This window comes from Helobdella robusta (assembly GCF_000326865.2).
Source record: "Helobdella robusta unplaced genomic scaffold HELROscaffold_1, whole genome shotgun sequence".
In the NCBI taxonomy this organism is placed as follows: Eukaryota; Metazoa; Annelida; class Clitellata; order Rhynchobdellida; family Glossiphoniidae; genus Helobdella; species Helobdella robusta.
In genome coordinates this window covers 4,110,447-4,128,148 of record NW_008703570.1, presented here as the reverse complement: position 1 = coordinate 4,128,148, position 17,702 = coordinate 4,110,447, and the positions used below count along the sequence as shown (strand labels likewise).

General features: G+C 32.0%; 4 protein-coding genes across 4 annotated transcripts; 1 reads left to right on the top strand and 3 right to left on the bottom strand.

The window, feature by feature from the left end:
* Positions 1–134: 134 nt before the first annotated feature.
* HELRODRAFT_62058 (hypothetical protein) lies at positions 135–5,412 on the bottom strand (the record flags this gene model as incomplete). The annotated part of the gene is made up of 8 exons (XM_009010777.1): positions 135–323; positions 469–663; positions 788–959; positions 1,153–1,280; positions 1,407–1,532; positions 2,410–2,571; positions 3,714–3,905; positions 5,344–5,412. Coding segments are annotated over 8 exons (1,233 nt in total), but the record flags the coding sequence as incomplete, so codon positions are not given.
* Positions 5,413–7,749: 2,337 nt separating this feature from the next.
* Positions 7,750–10,052, top strand: HELRODRAFT_158789 (hypothetical protein; the record flags this gene model as incomplete). Its single annotated transcript, XM_009010776.1, has 3 exons — positions 7,750–8,522; positions 8,592–9,364; positions 9,415–10,052. 3 exons carry the CDS (start codon positions 7,750–7,752, stop codon positions 10,050–10,052), a joined length of 2,184 nt encoding a protein of 727 aa, XP_009009024.1.
* Positions 10,053–10,935: 883 nt separating this feature from the next.
* Positions 10,936–14,250, bottom strand: HELRODRAFT_105275 (hypothetical protein; the record flags this gene model as incomplete). Its single annotated transcript, XM_009010775.1, has 9 exons — positions 10,936–11,187; positions 11,220–11,842; positions 11,989–12,183; positions 12,358–12,529; positions 12,888–13,015; positions 13,101–13,226; positions 13,572–13,733; positions 13,846–14,037; positions 14,134–14,250. 8 exons carry the CDS (start codon positions 14,248–14,250, stop codon positions 11,606–11,608), a joined length of 1,329 nt encoding a protein of 442 aa, XP_009009023.1. The 3' UTR covers positions 10,936–11,187; positions 11,220–11,605.
* A 603-nt stretch (positions 14,251–14,853) lies between these two features.
* HELRODRAFT_158787 (hypothetical protein) lies at positions 14,854–15,539 on the bottom strand (the record flags this gene model as incomplete). The annotated part of the gene is made up of 2 exons (XM_009010774.1): positions 14,854–15,177; positions 15,468–15,539. The coding sequence occupies 2 exons, from the start codon at positions 15,537–15,539 to the stop codon at positions 14,854–14,856; spliced, it is 396 nt and encodes a 131-aa protein (XP_009009022.1).
* Between the last annotated feature and the right edge of the window lie 2,163 nt (positions 15,540–17,702).

The window sequence follows — 17,702 nt, the reverse complement described above, 5'->3', positions numbered from 1 at the left end:
GTTAAAAATAAGATTATAATTTTTGAATTTTAAATAAAATTTGTTTAAGGAATTGATTCATAATAGCGATGGTATAACAAAAAGATGTTATAAAAGTTAACTATCAATCAATTTAATGAGAGATGAGACTTATTCTACCTACTTGCTATGCACGCTGTAACGAAGCACGACACACTCCCCACCACCATCGCCCTCGTCGCCAATTTCGGTATGATTGTCTTTCGCTCCGGAATCAAGACCGTGAACATTCCTATTTGAATGCCAATGGAGCCAAAGTTTGAGAAGCCACACAAGGCATAAGTAGAAATTACAACTGATCGTTCCTGTGTAGGAACAACAACGTGAGGTACTTTCTGTAATGCAATGGTTCATAATTTCGAATTTGGAACATACGTCAATGACCCCGCCCTCCAGCACGGTTGAGTTGCCGAATTGATCGTGCAACAAAATATCGAATCCATCTTTCACGGATGACCACGTCCCATTCTTGGCAATGTGTTCATTCAATTTTTTTCTGTTTTTTATTAAAGTTCCGAGTTCTTGGAAAGCCACAAATTCGTTTATGAAAGTTTTTACTCCAATTAGTTCTCCAACTTTTCTGCAGTCTTCTACTTTCACTCCCATTGTCAGTGCAAAGGGCCACAGCAAATAAGAAATAATATACTAAAACAAAAGAAACATACATAACTTTTTAAAAATTAAGTTTCTCAGCTCAACAGCGTCTTTAAAAAATAATTTATTGATACATTTTTTTCTTATGTTATTTATTTTTGAACATTAAACGAACTTGAAACGTGATGGTTTTTTTGCTTCCGACGCGTTTTCCAAACCAAACAAGAGTTTGGTTAACGGACTCGAGCAGCGATATGAAGGCAATGAGATTAGCCCCAATGATGGCGGCCAGGCTGATGGCAGAACCTGCACCAGCCGACGCAGCCTCAAAAATTGATTTTTCAGGGCTATAAAAATAAATTTCAATTTTTCAGGAGATTATCAAGTTTTTTTTGACAATTTATTTTATATAGCAAATTTGTTAACCAATGCGTTGAACAGCAAAGATAAGTTTTTGATTCTTTATATGACATTTACAAGTACCAATGCTCTAATGATTATGACTACAAAAATATTTCAGTAAAAAATATATAAATTTACGGTTTGAACTTGTTCACCGAGTCAACATTCATTGTGGGTTTCTCTGTTTCCGGATAAACCAACTTGGCAATCGCAAGAGCTGCCGGAGCAGACATGACTGATGCCGATATCAAGTGAGGTGCAGAAACCTTCAGCGGATTCATCAAATCAATTCTAAATATTAGTAGTTCAAAACTCTTAGACATTGTCAAATAAGAAAACATCAAATAATTTTTGACAAAAATAAAGATCCATAAAACTCTTCGTAAACTGACTCCAAAATATATGAATGCTGCCATGACACTTCCAGAAATGGTAGCAAACCCTCCGGCCATTATTGCATGTATTTCTGAATTTGTCAAACTCGGCAACATGGGCCTAATCAAAATAGGGCACTCACCCTAAACGTTGAATCAAAAAAAGTTTTAAAAGTTCACTTTTACACTTATCGTAATCTAATGTACTTTATAGATTTTAACTTTGGCTACGATGAACTAAAATATGCAATAACAAGTCATACAATTAAAATGTTTCAGTTTGGAAATGTTTTTCATATTGCCTGTCTACTTTAGTGTTTGAAATAGTAAAATAGATTGATAATAAACATAAAAAGTTTCATGAGAAGCAATTAATCATTGGTTTATTTCTATCTTATTTAATTTTTTATTGTGCAGTTCTGTCAAACGTAGATTTGCTTGCTAGTTGTTCTCTACTGGTAATTAAACTTTCGTGCCACAAAGGCTGTACACTATCCACACCATACGACGAACATGCACGTTATGCATGCACGCGCAAGCACCGCATTATACGCGTATGATGGTCCTTTAGTTTCTAACAGACATTATTCGAACCATGCCATCACGTAATAGCAGCGCGAGACATGGCACTTCTACCGACTGAGCTATCTCGGTGACTTTAATTTGCCACAACCCGTTATTTAACAAACACGCCAAATAAAAATCTTTAAACTTTAATATAATCTTAAATAAAATTTGTTGAATAAAAATAGCTGATTAAAGAATATAAATTGTAAAAAGTAGATAATTTTTCACATAAAATTAAAAAGTTGTTATTTTATACATCTTGAAAAACGCAAAACAATCTCACTGAACATTCAAACCACAAAAAAAAGACTGAGACAAAGAAGAAGCTGCATATGAATAAACTAATAAATAAAGGAGACTTGCATTGCGTTTGAAAACAAAAAAAAAAACATAAACATACTATTAATTAGCTATTGAAGTTATATAAAATCAATCTTCCTCGATGAAACCTAACCATCCCCATGAAGATGTTCGAGGCAGAAACGAAGGATTCGCAGGCAGACGTTCGTAGCAGGAACTGAATGACCTGAGCGACGGAGACGATCAACTTCTGCATGAGGCCCAGGTAGAAGAGAATGTTGATGGTCGAACTAACAAAAATTACTGTCGGAAGTATCTGCAATTAACATGCCTACTTATTATTCATCATTATTGACATTATTGTAATAATTATTATTATATCATTATTTGTATTACTATTATTATTCTTATCATAATTATTATTTTCGTGGCGCTTGTAAGAATAATAGGTTTAGCTCAGCAGCCTCGTTATTGCAACGAAACCAATACTCAACGAAACAGAAGACATTGAGTGCTAGAGAATACATCGAAACAAGTTGAAAAAAGTTTGCTGAAAAGCACGCTTATATACGTAAAATTGTACTCTTGTCTTAAATATCGAACAGAAAATTCATTCGCTTGTTGGGCTTCCTCCGTCAATCCTTCAATGAACGTCAATTTATTTGCCGCATTTATTGAGGAAATTTAAATTTAATAGTTAATGAACTTATTATTTTATTATATTTTTTTGTTTATTTATTAGTTTAATTAATTCAATAAAGTTTGTTAATTAACTTATACTTTGTCCTCAGAAATGAGCAATTATACAAACTTTAAGACACATCCTACAATGGGATGCTATCGAAAATCTGATTATAATATTTGAACAATAGAAGCAAACAAAAAAACTAATACTTTGGCCAGGTTACAATACAAAAATAAAAACAATGAATAACTGACTAACCTAACAAATTTAAGTCCACACATACATAAGCACACACATACATAAGCCACACATACATAAGTCCACATTTACATAAGCACACACATAAGTCCACACATACATAAGTACATACATTTATAAGCCGACGCACAAGCACATAGACAAAAACATACATTGAACTTCTCGACCGACTAAAACGCACATACAATAACGCTCACTGAATAACACGCGCTTAGACCCAAATGCACATAGAAACAAACGAACATTTTTGAATTTCAAGTCAATTAATTTTATCCTGATTAACAAATTTAGTCTTTTTGTTTATATCATTTTTTATGGTTTAAATTTCGGCATCAAGTTTAGGGCAATATTTTATTTTGCAGATTTGTAATACAAACGTATGTATACGTTTTTGAAAAACATGAAATATTTTTTCTGAGAAAAGATTATTTTTCCCTGAAATTAGAAGTTTCTGGCAAAGCTACTGGCTGTTTAAAATTGATTGATAATGTATTTATAATAAGAAGAAGACAAACTTTCATAGCAAAAATGTGATCTTCGTAATTATTTCCGAACAGGAACATACATCCTGAATCCACATAATTTAAATAATTTGTGATTCTCTCGCCCAGCCATTGGAACGCCAAATAACCCAACGACCATTTCAATATGATTATGGCCAAAAATAATTGCAACGCAAAGCCCCAGATAACTGTGTGCCATCTGACCTTAAATAAAAAGTTATTTGTAAGAAAATGGTTTGGTAATTGATTAATTTATGCAAATTATATGTTAGATTATCGTATATTTGAGTGGCCGCTCGTTAAAACAAATAGAATTAAATAGGATTCGAACATTAATCGTTGACCATGCCCGGAAACCGTCTGCGTCATTATACATCGTTTTTATTTCTCGCAAGTCAGTTAGGATCAGTACGTACTCGCCATGCAAATTAAAACAAATCTGCGACTGCAATGCTGTTCTTGCTTCCCACAAAGCGTTTATTGAAAGAAATACGATGTGAGAAGGAAGTGTCAGTAATGGAATTCTCTTTCAACTTTCTCTTGCATTCAAAATTAAATGACGTTAATGATTTTTGTTTGCTCATTAATAAATTTTCAATCAAAACCATGAATTGAAAGATATTAAAACGGTTTCTGAGATAATGTTATTATATAAACTCTATGCTTTAAAAAGCAATCAATTTTAATTGTTTTGAGCAATCCGATCCGAATAATTAATCTTGTGATTGATCTCATTTTTATTTTCATAAAACTTTTTCAACAAATTTGTAAAGTAAAAAACACCATCTGAACTGCTTAAAAGAGACACGAGGTTCTTTATTTAACCAGCAAACTCCCAGGTACTACCAGTTGCTTGAAAGCATCGGAATGTTATCGATATGATTTTTTTTAATGTCTTGGGATGTTTTAATTGGTTTTCGAGTTTTGTAAAAATGTATAATTAAACAATTGTCATAGAAATGATTGAATCGAAAATTTTTTTAGACGTTAGAGATGCTGATTCGCCGAGTGAGATGCTGAAATTTGAAAAAAGTAGCAATATGTCACATTTATAAAAAATATTCGGGACATTAAATTTTTTATTCACCAATCACAACTTTTGAAGTGCCGTTGCAAAGATTTTCTTTAGAGATTTAAGATTTTTACAAAATGTTGAACTGGCCACTATTTATTATTAAAATTTTCATATTTTTTTACAGTTGACTAAATTTAACAGTCGTGGGACCTAAAGATTCTTCTTAGCTACGCCTCTGAATAATATTTTATGAAAATTAAACTATATTTTGTTGGTTAAAAATTTGTTGGGAGAAAGAAAGTGGAACCTATTACAAAAATGATATGGATATTTCAAAGCACATTAACAATTTATCTCTTAGTTGCAAATAAACACACTATAACTGCTACACTTAAAGCTTTAAACAATATCATAGCTAAAAATAGTTTCAATTTTAGTCTAATTCATTAAAAATTGTTTTGTAATGGAGAACACAGCTTTTATTGTTTCAAAACTTTTTAGCATAAAAGTGAAGCACAACTTTGCAGAATATTATCCATTATATCTGAATAGGAAAAACAAGTCAGAGGCTGTCGTATTCTAAGCATGTGATCGCAAGTAAATTAAAAAAATAAATTTTTCATTAACCTTATCTGGATTTTTAGAAATCAAATACATTAGCCCACAATAAATGAAGAGACCACTCAGAGAAACTAAGTTGTATACGACGGCCCTGCCCTTATAGAAGTCAACAGCAAGCACCGTCACTGATAGGAATAATATGAAAAACAAAGAAAAGCTGAAAAAATTTAATTTTGTTTATTATTAGGTCAGTCGAATTTTCATTCCATGGCAATATCAATATCATAAAAAACATTGCAGTAATTAATTAATTAATTAATTGTAATAATTGTAAAGTTATAACATCAACAGATGAAAAATGCTCATACAAACAGATTGACGATCTTTTGGTATCTTCCAGCTTTAACGTACAACACTTGAAAACACAACGTCACGTTTAAATGAAGAAATTTCTTCATTGCTTTATATACGATGACTATAAATATGATGACAGTTATTCCTATTAATCGGAATGAGCCTGAAACAGAACAAAATAACATACCAGTCAATTCTTTTGTTAGTCGTTATAATTTTGCGGACCAACCTTCATCTCCGAATTTATACTTCATGGCAAAGATGAAATAAACTAAATATCCGCCTAGCACCAACACATACAAACACGTGACCATTTTTTCCTTGTGTTCAGAACAAAGTTTCTGAAGTTTGCAACACTTGAACGAAATATCGTCACTATCATGCTCGTTCTTCTCAGCCGATTCCAATGTGATGGAATCAGCTTCTGGAGTCACAGCGTTCGCTTTGGTTGGCACCTTCAAATAGCAAATGAACGTTATTAAGCTATAAATTCATTTATTCAATTTGCTCAGGTTATTTAAAAATTTACTAATAACAATCCTCGATTGATAATTAAATTTATTCCACAAATTAAAAAAAAATTGAAAAAGTGCAAGCCTCACTTGGCCGGATGCATTAGCATTCTCTTTAAGCTTGGGGTCTGTCCTCAACGCTTCAGTGGGGTTACTCAGTAAATTAGCACTTTCTTTACGCTTCGCCCCTGCAGTCTGTGCTGTTATGCTCGGTCGAGGAGCACTATCATTATGTTGTTGGGGGTCCATTGTGTTCACTGTATTTGATGGTTCTGTTAGGTTAGTGTAATTAACAATTTTAAAGTTTCATATATATATATATATATATACATATATATATATATATATATATATATATATATATATATACAAACATATTAACGCCAAACATTCGGTAGAATTTATAGAATATTGTAAAAATTATGGTCTATTACCAACATATATATATATATATATATATATATATATATATATATATATATATATATAAATTCTACCGAATGTTTGGCGTTAACGCCAAACATTTTACAATATTCTATAAGATTTTGTTACGGAGTGTTACGGGGGGGGAGGGGGGATTCAAAAATTGTTACGTAACATAGAAAAAAATGTTGTTTTTTATATTTTTCATTATTAATAAATTTAATTTTTCATTCTAAAACACAAATGCTAGTGTAGTTTTTATAGAATCTATGTTAATAAATGGTTAATGATCATATTTCTTTAAAATTGTCGTTTTCATCCATGAAACTTAGCAGTTATGAACATTCTGATAAAAAAACACGACGAATACAATGCATTTTCGTGACCGCGTGGTACATACGGAAAAAAATCAAAAAAAAAATTGTGCTTCTACTCTAAATTCAAAAATATTTTTACATAATGTTAACAAATGGTTAATTATCATATTTCTTTAAAATTGTCATTTTTACTCATGTTTTACTAAGTTTTTAAAAAAATATATAATACACCACTCGTAGCGAATTGCCTGCTGCAAATGTGACTCACAACAACATAGAAAAAATATTTTTATAATAATACACATTTCTTTTATCGCTTATAACAACCGAAAATTATATAGATAGGCGCATTTTCGAAAAATAAACAAAAATAACAACGACGAAAACGCGAATTTGCGATAGTAATGTTAAATCCCTTTCAGGAAAACGCGGTGAAGTTGAGCGCGCGCGCTATCGCATTTTTTAACGTTGTGCGACCTGCTATTATAGATTAAATAATGTTGAATTATATAAAAGTTAGTTTAATTAATATGTGGATGAATAAATGATGATTGAATGAAAGAATATAGGAAGAAAAATTTTTCTTGTGACAAGCTAAAAATCAAATTTGATCCAACGAGAGAAGAGTTATAAAAGGTTTAAAAAGTTAACTTTAGATTGCATAGTGTAGTTTAACGGTGACCGAAATTTTCAAGTTTGTGTTTCTCTTGCTGACATTTCTTTAAATTTTTAAAGTTCAAGTCGTATTTCTAGATTTAGAGTGAGTACAATTTCTTTAATTATGTTTTAATTATCTAAAATTGTTATTTTGGAAATTTTATTCTACATGATAATTTTAATTTTACTTTTTAACTGACCATTTTAGCATGGATAAAGATGACATGTTTAAAAAGTTATTTAACGCATTTATAAAAGCTAATCCAAGCGGTCAAAAACAAAAAATTCAGCATGATTGTGTTAGTTTCTGGAATTCAATCAAGACTGCACCTGATTTTGTCCGCTTGTACAACGCAAAGAAAGCTGAACTAGAGGGTACTACTAGGAAGCGATTAATTTCGTCTTTTTTCTTGTCAAAAAACGAGAACATTCCTTCCAATTTAAAGTCAAATGACAGCTCTTGTGGAATAATAAATTCTTGTTCTTCAACTTTTTCTGCCGTTCCATCAACTGCAAGCTGTTCAAAGTTAACTGTTTCGAATGACAAATGTCCAGCTCAGAAGCAACTCACGGAAGAACTGAATATTATTAACGCAGATCTAGTAGGCTTAATGGCACGCGACAATATGCGCATACTCACAGCTAAGCAGAAAGAAGAAATGGACACTAAGAAGGCGCGTAAACGACAAATTGAAAAGGATATAATTAAAAAAAAAGCTAATCAAGAGCGTCAGAAGAAATTTCGTATTGACAAGAAAGAAATACTGCAAAAAGTTATTGAAGAAAATCCTGAACTTGCTAAGAAATTAAAAACTAAAGAAAGTCCTGGGTGTCCGTCAATAGTGAGTGAACAGTCCGATTTGCTTAAATCGATATTAGACATTGCTGAATTTGGCTGCTCGGCTGACGAACGAAGACGAATGGAAACTTTGAGATGCGTTAAAACTTTAGATGAACTACATAAGGAACTATTGAATATGGGGTTCAAAATATCATGAACAGCTGTGTACTATCATCTCCTTCCAAAAAATTATAATACAATTGATGGCAGAAGACATGTCAGCACAGTTCCAGTGAAATTGATTCGTGCTACAAATGATCTCCATCGACAGCATCCAGATACTAAATTTGCTACTGATACTGTTCATCATCTTTGCGAGTTTGCTTCATTTTTTGGTCCGGCAAATACGACAGTCATTAGTCAAGATGACAAATGTCGAGTACCTATTGGCATCACAGCAGCCAAAATGCAAGCACCTATGCTTATGCATATGGAATATCGTGTAAGACTTCCAGATCACGATTGGGTTATCGGCGATCGGCATAAGTTAATACCATCTGTATACGCCGGCCTTGTAATATCTGAAAAAGGTTATGGTGCAAAAGAAGCTGTAACATACTCTGGTCCAACTTTCATCTCAATTCGATCAGGAAAACATTCTTCTTCAAATGCAATGAGTCATGCAAGAGACTTCGAGAGATTGATGAAACTTTCTGAATTTGGTACTATAACGAAAACAATGGATCAAAATGCAAAGCCAATATTCATCTTTTTTGTTGATGGAGGACCAGATGAGAATCCTAGATATCCACACACTATTCAATCCGCCATCGGACAGTTTAAAAAGTACAATTTAGATGCAATATTTATTGCTACAAATGCGCCAGGTCGCAGCGCATTTAATCAGGTTGAACGTCGAATGGCACCTTTAAGCAGAGAATTAAGTGGGGTAATTTTGCTGCATGATTTCTACGGAAGCCACCTTGATATCAATGGTAAAACAATTGATGAGAAGCTAGAAATTTTAAACTTTGAACATGCAGGTGAAACGTAGCAACCATCTTCGGTAATGTTGTAATTGACAACCATCCAGTCATTGCAGAATACGTTTGCCCAGAAAGATCCGAAATCGATTTAATAGATACAGTATGCATTGATGAAAAATGGAAAATGAATCATATTCGTTCTTCACAATACTTTTTGCAAATTTTGAAGTGCCAGGATCGAACATGCTGTACAGAGCCACGAAGCCCATTTTTCAACTTTTTTCCTCAACGTTTTTTGCCAGCACCTTTGCCGCTAGTATACAGTCCTTCTATTTCAATCGCAAAGTCAACTAAAGACGTAGGTAAATTTATGAGCTTATTTCAAAATGAAGCATTTGCTAACCGTACACTCCCTTATGATTTTCACTGCCCATCCGTTAGTAGTACAGTACCAACGAGAGTTTGTATAGATTGTGGATTGTATTGTGCTTCACTGGAAATGTTGAAATCTCACCGAAAGTCAATCCACAATCGTATTGTCAATACCAAGAAGAAGCCGAAGAAAATCATAAAAAAGCGGAATGAAGAGTTGTTGGTACAGTTGGATGATGATGTTGAATGGATGAATAGGGAAAATGTTGAATGTATTGAAGAAACAGAAGAAGATGAGAATCCTGTAAATAATGAAGTACCAATAATATCTATTCAAACTCATTTGGAAAGTATATGGGAAAAAGATTGTTGATATTTTTTAACAATTTTGATTTTTATTTTAGAAACAACGCTATATAAATACATTTGATATTGAAAATAATAGAAATTTGAAATAATTTTGTTTTTTATTACCGAAAAATTAAAAATATTTTTTGTTACGTAACGGGGGGGGGTAAGTCGTTTGTTACGGAAGTGTTACGAAGGGGGGGGAGGGGGTCAAAAAAGTCGTTTTTTCGTGTTACGTAATACTCGAACGGCCCCATAGGGAAATATTGACTTTGTCAAAATAAAATCTAAATTCAATTTACCGACATGCGTTGTTGAATCAGATACTGTTTCCAACTTCAAGATGAATTTTGACTTATATATGGCCAACAAAAAATTTCTCTATGATCATAAAATTGACATTGTTGTTTGATTGCTTTTTGTTGTCTTTTAATGCTATTTCTATTTGGGCATATATAACTTACGTTTAAGCCCATTATTTATTTATATATATATATATATTTATTTATTTATAAATTTTATTAACAATTTTTAAGCTTTTCCAGTTTTATACTTCCAGCTATAATTAATGGAAAAACGTTTGCTAAAATATAAACGGCGCTTCCACTTGGTGAGATTTAATTTTTCATATTAACATGATTAATCAAATAAATTTTCGTCAGGCACCCAGACAATTTATTTTTATTTTAAAAATATACGTGTTTTATATTGCCATTATATAAAATATTTTATTTGAAAAACTAACTTTTTTAGGGCTGGAGTGAATAATCTTTGTTTTACTATATAATATTTTCAGATGTTAAACATTAGTTTGACAAATAAGTTCAACTTTTACAAAAAAGGTAAACATAAATAAAAACAATTGTTAAAAATAAACATTTACGTCGTCAATAGAGAACCCAAAAAATATCTTTTTAAAATTATTTCATCAAATCAAAATATGTTTCCATGTGTAATGCAGACTCATATAACGCACGTGTACTAGTGCATGGAATGTGATAAATGATACAATTCATTAAATAACTCATGATTAACATAGACAATAATTTTTTTTATATGTTAGCTAATTATTCTTTGACATAAAACATTCCTTCGGAATCTCTACTCGCCGCTACAATTGTTATAAATAACTGTACATACACACCACACTTACGCGCGCAAACACCCACACGCACGCACACATTGATGATCCGTATATATATATATATATATATACATATATATATATATATTCATAATGATATATTATATATATATCCATGCTGATAGCCAGGGAACTTTGTGCATTTGAACGCAGAGCAATTAACTTTCGGAAGGCTTAATTATTATTAAAAAATTTTATGAAATTAAAAGTAGCTATTTACAGTGAAAAATATAATAACAATTTCTACTTTCGTGTATCAAATAATTGAAACAAACTAAAGTTAATTTTTAAATCTTTACCGAACACTATCCAAATCAGTTGGTTGGAATGTAAAACAGACCTGTAAAATTATTTACTGGCAAATTATCTATGAATTTAAAACAATGATGCTGTTTAAAAAAACATACGTAAAGAAAACATAAAAATCATTAATTTCAAAAAATTAGAAAATTTATTTCATTCTTTAAACCAAGAAATAAAATTCGGTCACTTGCTATACACGCCGTAACGAAGCAGGCCACACTCCCAGATATCATGGACCTCAACGCCACCTCGGCAAACATGGATTTGCGAGACGGAATCAACGCCATGAATAAACTCAGCTGAACTCCAATGGAGCCAAAGTTTGAAAAGCCACATAAGGCATAAGTAGAAATTACAACAGATCGCTCCTGTGTATGAATAACAACGTGAGGTACATATTTGTAATGCAATAGTTCATAATTTCGAATTTGGAACATACGTCAATGACTCCGCCCTTTAACACGGTTGAGTTGCCGAATTGATCGTTTAACAAAATATCGAATCCATCTTTCACGGATGACCACGTCCCATTCTTGGCAATGTGTTCATTCAATTCTTTCCTGTTATTTATCAAAACTCCGAGTTCTTGAAAAGCCACAAATTCGTTTATGAAGGTTTTTATTCCCATCAATTCTCCAACTTTTCTGCAGTCTTCTAATTTCACTCCCATTGTTAATGCAAATGGCCACAGCAAATAAGAAAGAACAAACTGAAATTAGGTGAAAAGTGTCAGTAAAATATTATAGAATGAGAGTTGTCTCAATTTTAACTTTTAAACTGGCGATATTAATTTCAATAGTGAATTTTTATATGAAAATCTTTACAATTTTTTTTATCGATTTCAAATGTTTGAAAATTGTCGATGCCAGTAAATGTATCAAACTTGGAATGTTATCGGCTTAGTACTTCCAACTCGCTCCCCGAACCATGTGAGAGTGGAGTTGATGACGGAGAGGAGCGATATAAAGACCAACAAGTTGGCTCCGATCGAAACCACCAACGACATTCCGGATTTCGCTCCGGCTGAAGCTGCTTCAAATAACGACTTCTCTTGGCTGAATCATTTGAAATTTATATTATTTGGAACAATTTCGGCTATAAAATTGATAAGTTTTTTTTAAAATGTAACAAAACAACAAAGACAACTTTCATTTGGAACAGAAAATTTTTATTTAAAAAACGGAGTAAACGTTCACAAAAACTATTTTAATGGACACCATGAAATAGATAAAAAATTACATAAACAAATTTCGTGTGAAAATTTTTCAGGGAAACAAAAGTGTATTAAATATTTATCATTTTGCGTTGTTAAAGGACTAACATGTTGTATAGTTTTAAATAACTGTTCTATAAAACAATAAGGTCTGTGAAACAATTAGAAATAAAAAATTATTTTCACATAAAAAATGCAACCTTTTGATGTTGCCCGCAAACTCGGCAGATGTTTTTGTCTTTTTTGTTTCTGGATAAAAAAGTTTAGAAATTGCCAGAGCAGCAGGTGCCGACATAACTGAGGCTGAAATTAAGTGATTTGCTGGCACCTGCCAATGTTTTATTAATTTTTTCCAACTAAAATGATTTTGGTTACCATTAATAATAAATAAATTTTAAAAAACCACTTATAACCCCAAAAAGTATAAATGCTCCCAAGACTCCTCCAGCTATTGTTGCGAAACCTCCCGACATGACTGCATGTATCTCGGATTTTGTCATATATTTCAACAATGGCTTCACTAGGAGCAAACATTCTGTCTGCCAATTAAAAAGTTTGTTTTTATGCGTTTTAAGATATCAATCGTTCGTCCTTTGGAGCATTTTGTTGCGAAAATAAAACTGCCAATTTTTCTAATTAATATTCCAATCCGAAAAGGTCAAATTTTGTATGCCAACTATCTATTAAAATACTTCACTAATATTTTTCAAAAAGATGAATATTATGTTACAAAGTAATTTTTTTAAATTCCCTTTTCGTTTAGTTTCAAAAAAAATTATATTTTTGATTTCATCTCACGGTACTGTATGTTCAGAAACATGTACTGGTTATTAACGTTCGTGAGTAACATTCTACTGTTCACACAAAACTTGACTAAGCCTAACCTGTCCTAGAAATATGTTGCCAGCTGTGGCCACGGATTCAGGTGCAGTCGTGTTCATCAACATTTTCATGGTCAGAGCGATTCCAACAATCAGCTTTTGCATTATTCCAAGGTAAAACATGATGTTGATCGTTGCACTTATGAATACGACTGTAGGCAGAACCTGCGTGTGTTTCATTGCTAACATACATCTCTTTTGGTTAAAATTTTAGTGTTGATATTAGTAATACAATTAAGTATCTTAAAATGAAAAAAATAACCACTAGACCAAACACCTGCATGACAAAGAGATGATCTGAGTAGTTTGGACCAAAAAGGAATAAACAACCAGTTTGCACAAATTTCATATAATTAGCCACTCTGTCACTCAACCACTTGAATATATGAAATCCTAGGGACCATCTCAAGATGATCAGCGCAAATGCAAACTGCAGTGCGAATCCCCATGCCACCGTCAACCATTTGATCTGCATGATGCAAAATAAACTACAGGTATCTTGTGATATTAAAAGATTTAAAACATTATAATTTTATTTAAAAACATTGAATTGTAATAAAAAAACTTTTGAGGGGTGTTTTGAGAAGAAAAACATGATGAAGACGTAAAGAGCCAAGCCGGTCAAGGAAACGAGGTTGTAGAGTTGTGCGCTCTCCTTGTAGAGGTCAGAAATGATGACCATCACTGCCGATATGTAAATGCTGAACAGTGCAGTCCTGCAAGTTGTTGCTGTTTTAAAAACACTGTTCATGTTGGTGCGTTCTTAACTTAAAATAGAGAAAACTTGTACGTTTGCATTTGTTGGACAGTTGGTTTTGAAACAATGCATTTGTATCTATTTATAAATATAAATTAAAAAAGATTTATCAGAATAAATTTAATCAGAACAGAATTAAGACTAACAGGTTGATAATTTTGAAATGTTTCTTCAAAGTATCGCTCACCACGTGCATAATTTGATCAATTTTTGGTCCACGAAATTTGTTAAATAACTTCCATGAAACGACGGTGGTGATTGAGCAAGTCAAACCGAGCAAGCGATAGAAACCTGGTGTTTTAAATGCTGTCGTCGTATTTCTTGCAGTCAATATTGTTAATTAGCTTATAAAAACTAACTTTAAATATGATTATTAAATTTATCTTCACAGGCAACGGTCAGGGTTGAACCGCTTAATATGATTTTAAAAAATATTCACTCTTGAAACAAAATAATTTTACTGAATAGCATTAACTGAAAATCTAATTTTTTGGTACAACCTAACTAGATGTTGATAAAATTGTTGAATCAGTAGGAAGCTGACAAACCTTCATCACGTGACTGGTGGTGCATGGCGCATATGAAGAAACTTAAAAAACCGAAATAAGAAAATATGTAGAAACAGAGAAGAACAGCTCTCCTAAATTTCATCCAAATTTCATGAACTCTTTCTTGAAAGCGTTTAACAAATTTGGAAGCGTTTTTATCAATTTCGTCATCATCCTCCCACGTGATAATTTCATCTTCTTCTTCATTTTCTTTTGAATCTTCATCCATCATTTGACATTTAAAGTCGTTATCATTTGAGCCAACACGATTATTCGAGGAAGATGCATTCTTCTGAAAAGACTGCTGACCCCAAATTTGAAATTATAAAACTAAAAATATTTATTAATCTAACTTTGATAAAATAGTTTATCAAAATGATTATAAGCTTAGCATAAGATTTGTTAACCAAAAATTCTTCAAATTAAGAGTTAATTTTACTTATTTGTCAACAAATCAGCATAAAATTTTCATTAAAAAATTGAGATTTTAGAATAAAAACATTTCTGAACTTTAAAAAAATTTTACAATTTTATAATTCATAATAACATGTAACAGGATAAACATTTTTCTATAAAAGCCCAACAACATGAAACCTCAGACGTCGGAGCGTGGTACGGGGGCACTGGCATAATCTGGCTAATATCGTTCGGAGTCGATCCGGCCATTTTTCTAGTGAAGTTGACGCACTGTTAGCTTTTAATACGGCGGCAAGATGATTTACATTGGTAATTATTCATTGAAAAATATGTATTGGCTTACAAAGTGTGCACCTATGTATGATTTGCTGCTCGTTTGCTTGGTTTGATGCTTGCCTCCCATGGTGACACGTGGTTTTGAGTTACAAATTTTAAAAATATGTGGAGTAATAAATATCTAATAGATAGCAAGATGGATGGATGAATGAATGAATGAATGAATGAATGAATGAATGAATGAATGAATGAATGAATGAATGAATGAATGAATGAATGAATGAATGAATGAATGGATGGATGGATGGATGGATGGATGGATGGATGGATGGATGGATGGATGGATGGATGGATAGATTGAAAGTTGTTTGAATATTTTTTTCTAAATTATTTTAAATTTTTTGATTACACAAAACAGTGATAGATAAAAATATAGCAAGTTCGCATAACATTTCAAACAAGTCACCGCGCAGAAAACAAAACCATGTAAAAAATTTTTCCAAAATTTGTTCATACGTCCGATAGAAACAAAGTTTAAACAAACGAATAAAACTGAGCTTCGTATCAAACTTTGTAATGCAGATTCCGAGAGAATATGGAAATAGGGAGGGGTATGTGATCGTAATAAACATCCAATAGTTCTTTTGCATTCTAAATTTATTTCACTTATTTTGAAAAAAGGCACATAAGGAATTATTAATCGCACTTAATTTTTAATTTCACTTAAATTATATTTGAAGTCGTTCGGATATGATATTTATATTTTTTACTTGTGATGCTTCGAAAATGACAACACAATTTATAACTACGAACGTGTCAGTAGATAGATAATGAAGTGGCTGCCGTCTGCCTCGTTTATGTTGGCTTCAGTCGCAGAAGTGTTAATTAATATTTCAACGTTCCAGGCATCAAATATCGAAACTGTGTATACTTTGCTCGCATACGTAATCTGCTAATTTATAGATTTCAAATGCAAATTTCATAAAATACCATTCACTAATAGAACACCTAATATAGCACTTGATATAACAATAACACATAGATACACACATACATCATTGTATAATGTATCATTGTATGATGCATCATTATATGATGTATCATTAAATGATGTATCATTACATGATGCATCATTATATGATGTATCATTACAGGATGTATCATTGCATGATGTATCATTGCATGATGTATAATCGTTTGATGTATCATTGTTTGATGTATCATTGTTTGATGTATCATTGTTTGATGTATCATTGTCTGATGTATCATTGTTTGATGTATCATTGTCTGATGTATCATTGTTTGGTGTATCATTGTCTGATGTATCATTGCATGATGTATCATTGTATGATGTATCATTGCATGTTGTATAATTGCATGTTGTATCATTGTTTGTTGCATCCTTGTATAATGTATCATTGTATGATGCATCATTGTATAATGTATCATTGTATAATGCATCATTATATGATGTATCAATACATGGTGTATCATTACATGATGTATCATTGCATGATGTATCATTGCATGATGTATAATCGTTTGATGTATCATTGTTTGATGTATCATTGCATGTTGCATCATTGTATAATATATCATTGTATGATGATCCTTGTATAATGTATCATTGTATGTTGTATTCTTGCATGATGTATCATTGTTTGATGTATCATTGTATGTTGTATCGTTGACACAAATTGGCGCAAATGTTTAATTTTTTAAGCTCCTCTCCACCCAGTTACATCATTGAAATATAACCTTTTTATTTGGCACGATGGTGACAACGATCATGATATGGCTCGTCAGTTTAATGCCTAAGTTATTGTTATCACTAACTATTCTATTCGAGCCAATCGAATCGAACAGTAACTATAAAAGAAGTGTTCTGTTTCCATCTCTAATTGCAACCCGCAAACATACTTGAGGCTTTCGAATGTCAAGTTAACAGTTATTACATTAACAACCTATTACAAGAAAGTTCAGTGCTTTTATAATACTGAGCCGAATCTTCGATGTAGAGATAATACGACCGGGGATATTTATACCATCGGGTTCAAAATCCTGCTGCGTCAAGTGACAAAGGTCATTATATGGTTTGCGTATAGGATGTGGTGATTAGCGCGTTTTCTCCTCATA